Source organism: Aythya marila (genome assembly GCF_965140915.1).
Source record: "Aythya marila genome assembly, chromosome: 1".
Lineage (NCBI taxonomy): Eukaryota > Metazoa > Chordata > Aves > Anseriformes > Anatidae > Aythya > Aythya marila.
This window is the reverse complement of record NC_139042.1, coordinates 29,731,974-29,742,678: the sequence shown is the minus strand read 5'-3', so window position 1 is coordinate 29,742,678 and position 10,705 is coordinate 29,731,974. Positions and strand designations below refer to the sequence as shown.

The window sequence follows — 10,705 nt, the reverse complement described above, 5'->3', positions numbered from 1 at the left end:
GGCAGGTGCTCCCCAGGGCCTGTGGAGTCCGTCGGCAAGAGCCGCTGCAGCTTGTAATTTTCAAATGAAACGTGCTCCGCCTCAGCATATGCATGCTCTCCTCAGTGCCTGCACCGTAGTTTCACCCCACTCCACTACAAGCTGCTGCACAGCTGGTGCAGTTAGAGAGGGGATGCTGTTAGCTGCGATGGATGCCAGCAGAAGGGGACGGGCAGGTGGGGGGCTTCCTTTTAAAAGGGTGTTATGGTTTAACCTGGCTGGCGGCTAAGCACCGCACAGCTGTTAGCTCACTATCCTGCCTCCCTCAGTGGGATGGGGGTGAGAACTGGGGAAAAAAAGTGAAGGTTTGTGGGTTGAGATAAAGACATTTTATTAGGTCGCAGAATAAAGGAAAATAATGATAGTAGTACTGCTACGAAGAATGTGTACAAAACAAGTGATGCACAATGCAATTGCTCACCACCTGCTGACCAATGTCCAGCCTGTTCCTGAGTAGTAGTTGCCCACCCCAGCCAGCCACCCCATATTAACTGTTCAGCATGATGCCACATGGCATGGCACATCCCTTTGGTCATTTTGGGTCAGTTGCCCTGGTTCTGTCCCCTCCCAGCTCCTGGGAGGACACAGCGAGAAGCTGGAAAGTCCTTGGCTTAGTGTAAGCACTGCTCCGCAACAATTAAAATATCGGTATGTTATTGATATTATTCTCACCCTAAATCCCAAACACAGTGCTTTTAGGAGGAAAATTAACTCTATGCTAGCTGGAACCAAAGGGGGAAGGGGTGCTGTGCGAAAAACCAAGGGAGGGCTCACCCTTACTTTTCCCCTTGCATGTTGTGTGTGCACATGCAGCACGCTTGCACATGCATGTGCAGTGTACATGAACATGTCAGCACACTTGCACGTGCAGATGGAGAACCATTAGGGTTGGACAAGCCCTTCAAGATCACCTGGTCCAACCATCCCCTACCACCAGTGTCACCACTAAACCACGTCCCCAAGCACCACGTCCAGCCTCTCCTTGAACACCCCCAGGGACGGTGACTCCACCACCTCCCTGGGCAACCCGTCCCAGTGCCTGACTGCTCTTTCTGAGAAAAAAGTCTCCTCTTTTCCTCTTTTCCACCCCCAACCACTTGCACCCCCCCGCGCACGCCCCTTGCCGCCCGCTGCAGGGCGGGGGTCCCGCCGCCAGGAGGCGCCGCCGCGCCCCGCCCCGCTCCCTGAGGGGAGCCGGAGCATGCGCACTGCGCCAAGCCCGCGCCCCTGCTCCTCCGCCTCCCGCCCGCGCTGCCGGGAGCGCTGCGAGCGGGCGGAGGAGGAGGAGGAGGAGGAGGGGGAGGAAGGGCCGTGAGGGAGGGACCCGCACGGAGCTCGGCGGCCCCTCGGCTACCCCCAGCGGCCGGGGGGAAGATGGCGACGCTGGGAGGCGAGCCGCAGCCCTTCCCCGCCGCCGCCTTGGCGGTTGGGGGCGGCATCGGTGGCGGTTGTGGCGGTTGCGGAGGTGGCGGCGGCGGTGGCGGGGCCGGGGCCGGGGGGGTGTCGCTGGCCCTGCAGGCGCCGCTGAGCCGCGGCCTGGAGCGGGCGCTGGAGGAGGCTGCGCACCGCGGGGGGCTGAGCCTGAGCGGCAGGAAGCTGAAGGAGTTCCCCCGCAGCGCCGCCGCGCTCAGCCACGACCTCAGCGACACGGTGCGGGCAGGTGAGGCCGGGCTGGGGGCGGCTGGGGGCGAGGGGGGGCACTGGGTGAGGTGGGGGGGGGCTCCGAGGTGAGGGGACCCTGTATGAGGTGGGGGGACCCCTCTGACATGAGGGGACCCTATATGAGGTGGGGAGACCCCTCCGATGTGAGGGGACTGTGTATGAGGTGAGGGGACCCCTCAGAGATGGGGGACCCTATATGAGGTGAGGGGATTCGTCTGCCATGGGGGGACCCTGTATGAGGTGGGGGGACCCCTCTGAGATGGGAGGGCCCTATACGAGGTGGGGGGACCTTTCCGATGGGAGGGGACCCCTCTGAGATGGGGGGACCGTATATTAAGTGAGGGGACCCCTCTGCCGTGGGGGGACCCTATAGGAGGTAAGGGGACCCCTCTGCCATGGGGGGACCCCATATAAGGTGAGGGGACGCTATGTGAGGTGAGGGGACCCCTCTGACACAGGGGGAGCCTATATGAGGTGAGGGGGGCCCTGTATAAGGTGAGGGGACCACTCTGATGAGAGGTGATGCTGTAGGAGGTGAGGGGACCCCTCCAAGATGGGGGACCCTATATGAGGTGAGGGGACCCTGTATGAGGTGGGGAGACCCCTCTGAGGTGGAGGACCCTATAAGGTGAGGGGGAGTAACTAAAATCGTTGAGGATCCCCCCCTCCTGGCTGCCCCCCTGGGGAAGCTGAGGCGGGTCCCCGCTGTCCCACTCCGTCTGTTTGTCTGGTTTTTTATTAGTGTGCTCCGTCTGTTTGTTTTTTTATTATTATTATTATTTAGCTTTCTCCCAGCTTGGTGCTTGAGGTAGGTGTTTGCTCTCCCATCTGGCTGGAGGGCTGCAGCCGCCCCCCCCACACGCCCACCCCGCCTTTGTAAGGCAGAGCTGGTGGCTCCTCCATGCCTCTTCTGCCTCCCACCTCTCCTCAGCCTCCTCTCTGGGTCGAGGGCACCTCCTCCGTGCCTGTGCTGAGGCCACCACTGGATATGTTGCACAAGGAATGCGTGTGGAGGTTACATGAGATACAGGCTTGCTCCTTCGCCCTGCGTGTAGGTGGACCTGCCTGCCACGGAGGGGATTAAGCCCGTGTGTAACCACATTAGGACATGCTCATGTCGCTGGTTTTACGTGCTGCAGGTGGAGAGGTGTCTGCAGGAACGCTTTTGCTCTGCAGCTACCCTCAGGGAGCACGGTGCCTTTTATAAAGCCACAGGTCGACGCCAGTGTCTGTATCCTAATGTTCCTGCAGCCATATTTCCACCTCTGTATGCAGTGCTGTCTCAAGGATGGTGAGAAGTCCTTTTCTTCACGTGTGCTGGACATCTGCAGGCAGAGAAAACCATCGCTCCAGAGGTCTGCAGAGGGGACAGACCTCACAGCCCTGCGGGTGGGAGTGGTGAGGGGAAGCACATCCACTCTGAGTTCACCTTGCCCTCACTGCCTCCTTCCAGCATGGAAAAAGGCACACTTGTTTCTCATCTGAAGGCTCATTCCCCTCAAAGAAGTGTCCCATCTGTTCTTCCACCCTGTCTGTGCAGGGGAGTGGAACCCAATTCCTTCTTTACATAGTGTCACTAGGAAGACTGGTGTATTTTTAAGGTCTTTACTGCCTCCACGTGCACTTTTGTGTCCCCGGTTGCCTGCTGCAGACGGTTGCATTGTAGCAGCAGAGGAGCAGGCAAGTAGTCGCTTGTTCTTCTTGTCCCGCAGAGCAGCAGGTGCTGCACCTGCGTGCAGGCGTGTGATAACATGCACCTACTTCTGCACGAGGATATTTCTGCTTTTCTGTCCGCGGAGACGCAGGTGCTTACTGCATACTTGCATCCAGCCCAGCTGTCAAGAGCAGAGTAACCTCCCTGGTGTGTAGTGGACTTCATATTGTTCGCTGGCTCCGTCGCTTGTTCTTGCCAAATGGATTTCACAGTGCTCTGTGAGAACAGCCTTATCAACAAAAGAGAAATAGGAAACCTGATAAATGAAACTCGCTAATCGGTAGCAGGATTTGCCACGCTAACGATTAACTCCGTGACAGATGTGCAGTGAAAGGGATAAGATGTGGTAATAGCGCTGTATGCAGCTAAAAGAATGACTTGCAGCTTGTCTCCCGAAGCGAGATGTCTTATCTCTGTTCTTTTTAAAACGGAGGTCTAATGAAGACATGCCGTGATATGGGAAACCCAGACATTTAGGCATGGTTGATTTGAGCTAATACTGATCCAGGCCGTTGGTAAGCAAAGTTGTGCACAGAAAATGAATCCTTTGGCAATGAATATGTTTGTATGTTGTGTAAGTACGTTCTGCAGGAGCTGTGTGGTGTTTGTATAGGTGGCACGTGCCTGTTACATATTTAGTATTAAGTTTCACGTTCTGGAGAAAAAAAACAGCATTTGTCAGAGTTTTCACAAAAGCTGCCCAGTACAAAATACACGTAGAGTGGATTTTTCTTCCTCTCTTTGGTAGAAATGGCAGCGTGGAGCAGCCCATGCCTCGGTTCTCTGACAAGTGTCCTTTATTCATTCTCCCCACTTAGGAAAACCATGTGCTAATCTATAGCTACTTGATAATTGTGTTTGTAAGATCATGTTGCAGCTGATTAATGGGAATCGTTTGCCTTGTGAGTGAAGCCCTACCTTGATATGTTTCTGAAAAAAAAAATGGTGCTCCTTTTCACTTGTTACGTTGCGTAAGTAGAATATATAAACAGAAGAGGCGCTTGGCCTGAGCCCAGCTTTTCGAAACTCTCAGGACAAACTCTTGATGGGAATTTTCCCTCTGGCTTCCTCTCCATAAATGTGCATGATATAAAAACAGTGCTTTTGTGTGCTACTTGGCATGTGTCCTGGCAGCGAGTGACTTTTACTCTTGGATTTGATGTGCTGATATGTCTCTGAAACCTTGAAACTTTTTGATGTTTGGTTCAGGAGTAGCCTTTTTCTGTTAAAGCTTTTTTTTTTTTTTTTTTTTTTTTTTTTTTGCTAAAGAGGGCTAATCTCACAGAAAAATACAGGCAATCCTTGATTCAGGGAAGACCAGCGTGGGGGATTGAGTTGAGAGATTTGTGGAGCAGGGGATTTCCAAAAAAATGAGACCATATCTGAATCTTGACAATGTTTTATAGAGCCTTAGATAAAGAATTAGATTGAGAAAAGGGTGGGATGCAGACTTCTGAAGTAAAATGTTATCGAGCTTGTTTTCTGCAAAAGTTCTGAGTTCTTTAAACAGGTCTGAGGAAGATAGAAGAGTTAAACTTGAAATTCTCTATTCATGCACTTTTTTTCCCCGAAGTTGGAAGTCAGATTTCATAGAGCAATCGATAAATTTGCAGGAGGGATGTAACTTTCATAGCTGGGAGTGAATTACTTGACTTGTCTAGTTCTCGTTTCAGTTATGCTCTATAGCAACAGCGGAGGCATAACTGTACTTGTCACTTCTATTTATGCAATTCCTTGGAATGGCTTTTCTTTTGTGACTTTTCTTTGCAATGACTACATCTCGCTTATAAAGACACGATCCTACGAGCCTCCATGCAGCTTTCCAGCACTTAAACATTTCTTCCTTGTTGTCTTTGAAAGGTTTGCTCCAGAGCCGAGTGACCCAGTCTGCTGAACTTTGAGGCAGTATCTTGCACACAGAAGGGAGTTTGTCTGGTGCGCAGTACTGTTAGAAGAGAATAAATCCTCTATGCAAAGTATCGGGAGTTTAGTCAGATGTTTTCAACCACATCAGCGTGGATGCGTTGCGAGAACCATTTCAAAAATAATAAATGCTATTCTTATCACTTTTATTACAGGCTGGGTTACGCAGAAGACAGTGGCATGGTAATCACATAGTTCTTAAGTAATAGCATGCAATTATATTCCTCAGAACCACAGGGAATGCTAGAAGCATGTTAGCTTATAAAAGAGGAAGAAAAAGCCCCAAAGCTGCTACTTAAATGTGCAGTCAGGGCTGCCTGTATCGCTTCAACCTCTATTTGGAGGCTTTGGTTGTTGTTTTTGTTGTTGTTTTGAAGGCAGATCCTCTGAACTTTTTCTCCTGAATACCTATTTTCATCTGTTTCGATTGCATGGGTTAGGCCCATGGGGAAGCAGCATCCCTTGCTGCTGCTTGTGGTGAGATGGGAGAGAAGGTAGAGTTGTGGTGTTAGTTTGCAGGGCATTTTAGCTTGAATTTTGACATCTAAGCACTTCCTGTGGGATTTTTGGTGATATCTTCTGGTTCAGGTGAAACACACTTCTTCTAGTTAGTTCTCCTTGCTAATGATGATAATAATAAAACAGGTTTTTTTTAGTTAGTTTAAAATAAACAGCTATGTATATTGCCATAATTTATTCTTGCTGGTTTTCTTTGGCTCCTTTATTAAAGCAGTTCTTCCTCCACTTCTGGGGATTCTCCTGCATATAGCTGTAAATGCGCAGTTGCTTACTTGATTCCTTCCCATGCAAACAACATTTATGTCACAGACACTGACTAGTTTGTTGGTATTACTGCACAATTTCATAAAGCAATGCCAGATTATTCAGAATTTGGTTAGTATCTGGTCCCTGGGGGAGATTCGATAGGTCTCTTCCAAACTTTTAAGAGCTCTCTTTGATAGTTACTGCTCCCCCTCTGGAATTTATGTTTCCATTATATTGCTTTTTGGTTTTGAATGGGGCTTCTTGAGAACCTTTCGTTTTGCTTATTTTATCCAAGCAATTTTATCCTGTCAATAACATCTTAAAATTAACCAGAGGGCTGGAAAAAAAGGCCTGTTTCTTCTTATATTCAACAGTCAGTCGTTTTCTACAAACTTCCTGTGTTTATTTGAAGATTTCTAACCTTATTCTCTTCTACACAAGTCATGTCTTAAGCGTATCAAGACAAGGAAAAAGGAGGAAGTATGTTTGTTTATTCTCACAAGTGAATTGAATATTACCCCGCAGCCAAAATTTATGGGATGTAACTGTTTCTTGAGGTTACTGTATAACTTGTGTGTTATTGAGTCAAAAAAATGAATGAATGGACAGAACTTGGTGCTACTCTGAGGCCATTTGGTGCTTTTCTTCCCTCCTCAGGTCAGGGTATGCCCTCCTGCTTTGGGGATCCTGCAAACATCAACGTGATTGACTCAGAGTCTATTAGTTCTTTTGCTGTATAGAGGCTAATGAATTGTGCTTTTGAAAGTACCTCTTTTGTTGGGAGATTTATACCCTCCTGGCTGAAATGCAGTCACTCTGCAGGTGCTGCTGGCGTTGGGCAGCACAAACTAAAGCCTCAGAGCAGCTTTTGTTGCTTGAAAACAAATTGGGAGTACTCAGCAGCCTGGTTACTCTTTCACAGTGTGGCTTGAGCAGATTAATGGCTTTCTACCATCAGCTTTGTGTGTGTGCTCATCTTCCACAGTGTGGTGATTTTTATTTTATTTTTGGCTGGCTCCCTTTGTGATCTGTGAAGCTCCAAAAGTTCAACAGCGAAGAGGAAGAGGTAGGAGAGATGACAGCTTAGAAATCATACAACAGGAGGGAGGGTGAAAGCTCTCTGACAACATTAAACTCAGCTGTTTATTGAACCTTTCTTTACCTTTAATGTTAACTTCCAATTTAAGGTGGTTGTTTGTTCAGACAGCCCTACCTAGAGCTGTCAAAGCCTGTTTGGCCTTGCTGTGCTTGTAGATGGGTGAAAACTCATTGCTCTTGTGGAAATCCTGTCACTTTGTGTGTCCTTGGCCTGTCTGCCTTGGGAACGACTGACTTGGAGCTCCAGAAGTGCTGTTGTGGCAGTAAAGGTGCTGTAGGTTGCTTTTCACATGCTTTTAGCTGAAATGGCGTGTTGTTTAAGAGCCACTTGCGATCACAAGTCTTGTGGGAAGCAGAAGCCAAATATTCCTCTGTGGTTTGTGTCTCCTCTTCTTCCTTCCCTTGGTTTGTTTCTTTTGTGTTGTTGACACAAAAGACCTCTTGGTTTAGACATCTGTAAAACGGCAATGTCAGAGTGAATCCAAATACAATTACTACACCTAGGGTGTTGAAAATACTCAGGGCTTTAGTGAGGGGAAGAGACCAGGGGCAGGATGAGCTGCGACAAAGCGGAACGAATACCTGCTCCGCAGCACTGTGGCTTGGAAGAGGAGGGCCAATGTAGTACAGGTTTGAACAAGAAAACGTGTAAAGAAGTTGTTATTCGAAGACAGAAGGTAAGGAATGGTAGAAAACGAGAGAAGATTTATGGAGTACTGAGTGAAAATATATAAAGTGTTGGGAGTGAAATAATGGGCAGGATGGTAAGCACGCAGGTGAGCTGTATGTTCTTAGTAAAATTGAGGAAAAACAAGTTTCTTGAGCAGTTACATTAATGATAACCCTAATTTTGTGAACAGAGAATTAGAAAAATGTGGAGGAAATGATTTGACTACCATATATGATGTTTGCAAGTCTTATGCTAGAAATAATAGTTTGATACTTTAAAGGTTATCTGTTGAATTTTAAATTTGAGAAGCTTAGCATTCATTTACCTGCAGAACCATAGAACCATTAATGGTGGAAAAGCCCTCCAAGATCATCTGGGCCAACCATCCCCCTATCACCTATGTCACCCACTAAACCGTGTCCCTAAGCACCACGTCCAGCCTTTCCTTGAACACCCCCAGAAGGGAAAGCTGGTGGCTTTTTTGCTGCTTACAGAGTTGTGAGAGCCACCAAGAATGCACCAAACTCGTGTTTTGTGCATCAGATTGACCGCTCTTGGCAGGGTGAGATGAGTGGGGATGAGGTGAGTGGCTGCCCCAGGCTACCAGCTATTTGCTCTGCCTGCTTTCTTCTTGCCTGCTCTGCTAGTAAACATCCTCTAGATTGTGAAAAATCCCAAATTGGTTAGAATACCTAATTCACAATTGAAATCAATATGTTTTAAATAGCTTAGGGCACTTCTGAAACCAGAGAGGTATCCTTATGTTCTAGTGAGGTCAGAGTTATGAAAATTTCGTGCCCTCTATTGTTTTCCCACATGTAAAATGGAAAGAGCCAGAAACGTTATCACCACGCTCAGGGTGCAGATCAGTGGCAAAGCAGTGATGAGCATTGTATGAGTTAAGCTTCTGGAGGAATAATTACATTCTGCTGAATTTGTGGGTAGATACATCCCTGTGGAAAGAGTTCAGTTCTAAAATGCTAGCATTTCTCCCCACCCTTTTTCCCCCGGGGGTGTCTTGCTGGCCAGCTTGCTGGTTTATCCCTTTTTTTCCTTGTATGGTGCAGAACACCATAATATCTGTAAACCTCCTAACTATTTAAAAATAGAAATAACAATGACAGTCTCTCTTTCTTCTTTCCCAGTCCGTATGAGAAATACTTAAAAAAATTAATAATAATAAAAAAGCAACGTATGAGTGAAGTGACAGTGGTGGCAGAGCCGAATGAGGGTTGGTTCTGCATTTAATTTGGAGCCTGAGGTTTGCGCTCACTTTTGAAGCCGCATGAGATGTTTCATGTTCTGCTGAACTTGTGGGAATTCTGGCTCCCTTGGTTACAAGCTCGCTGCAAATTTTATGATGCGACTGTAAGGTGGCTCTTCGGGGTATGGTTAGGGAAGTAGCTGGAGGTTTTGGAGCTTTATCAGGAGCAGAACGACAGCAGAACAGCTGAGCATCCAGTCAAGGGACCTGTGCTGCTGAATGGATGAGGTGTTTTTGTTGGTTTTCTGTGGGTGATTTCAGTCTTTAGTGCAAGCTGCAGTAATTATAGTGTTGAGTTTGGAGTATGCAAACGTACACAGTTGGTTTTCCTTTTTTTATTTATTTAGAAATGCACTCTGTAGAGTGGAGAGAATTATTTTTACTGACCAAACAGGAAAATGTCAGAAAATGCTTGTTGTCTGTCACCCTGTTTATCTTATTTTTCAACAGATTAATTTATTGAAATAGGGAAACTGGTTGCATATATCAATTAGGAATGTAGAGATAAATGTTTTGTCTCACTACAATTGTTTCTGTGCTTTTCTTGATAACCCTTCCCTTTTGAAATGGATATTGCCAACAACAAGGTAGATTTGAGACACCTGCTTTAAAAACAGAAGTTTGATTTTTTTTCTTCCTAAACTGCAGTGCTGTAAAATGCAAGACTGGTAATTGGTTTAAAATCCAGTTTTTGGATTAAACTATACAGACCAGAATTAGGCGTTTTCTACTAATACAGCCTCGTAAATCCTTTTTGGTAGGAGATGCTACTGGGTGGGACATTCATATGTGGTGGAAGATTCAAGGTAGATAACTTTCTGAATCAAAGAAACAAAATTTAGCCAAAAAAAAAGTCTTAGAATTAAGTATTTAAATATGTCATACTTTGTTACAAGTAGCCACATCACTGTAAATGACAAAATTTCACTTTATCATTACATCTATAGAGGCAGTTATTTAAAGTCTGCGTCACTGGTTGTATTATTTGCAGCAGCAGCACTTCTTTGTAGCACGGCATTAGAGAAGGAAGAAGTAAAAAAAATAAAAAATCAGATGAGAAAAACCTTTTCAACGTGAGGAGAAAAGCACGAGTGACAAGTTGGATCCGTTGGTGGACGGAAAGAAACAGGTTTGTAAGATGTGCGCAGAGATAGACTGGTAAGCACTGAAACTGATGGAGAAGTTGTGGAAAATGGGCAAGAAATAGGGTAGGAGAAGAAAATTGAATTGGAGATCAGTCCGATAAGGAAAGAAGTGGAGCAGAATGTACGCTTGGATGAGGCTTACTGGAAGTAAGGCAAGATACCAGAAGTATAAATATGGTGGTTTATTTATAGCCAGAACCTTGTCTCAGCATTTAAAGATAGGGAGATTGTTGCCATGGTAAGTAAAATTATTATTCAAGTGACTTTTATTTTTTTTTTTTACTTTTGAACTTTTAACTATTTATAAATATCGTGATGGAAGGAATAGGGGGGTAAAATTATTTATACTTGCCGTGTAGTGCCCTTGCCATATATATATTTTTGAGAATGGTGAGGCCTAGCAGCTTTTATTCAGTTCACCCTTT

General features: G+C 46.5%; 1 protein-coding gene across 3 annotated transcripts in view; it reads left to right on the top strand.

The window, feature by feature from the left end:
* Nucleotides 1-1,281: 1,281 nt before the first annotated feature.
* LRCH1 (leucine rich repeats and calponin homology domain containing 1) overlaps nt 1,282-10,705 on the top strand; it is a 117,733-nt gene continuing 108,309 nt past the window's right edge. For all 3 annotated transcript variants that reach the window (XM_082774837.1, XM_082774836.1, XM_082774835.1), the window contains exon 1: nt 1,282-1,699. In XM_082774837.1, coding sequence (XP_082630963.1) covers nt 1,414-1,699 — 286 coding nt within the window. In that variant the 5' untranslated portion in view covers nt 1,282-1,413. The remainder of the gene's footprint in view (nt 1,700-10,705) is intronic.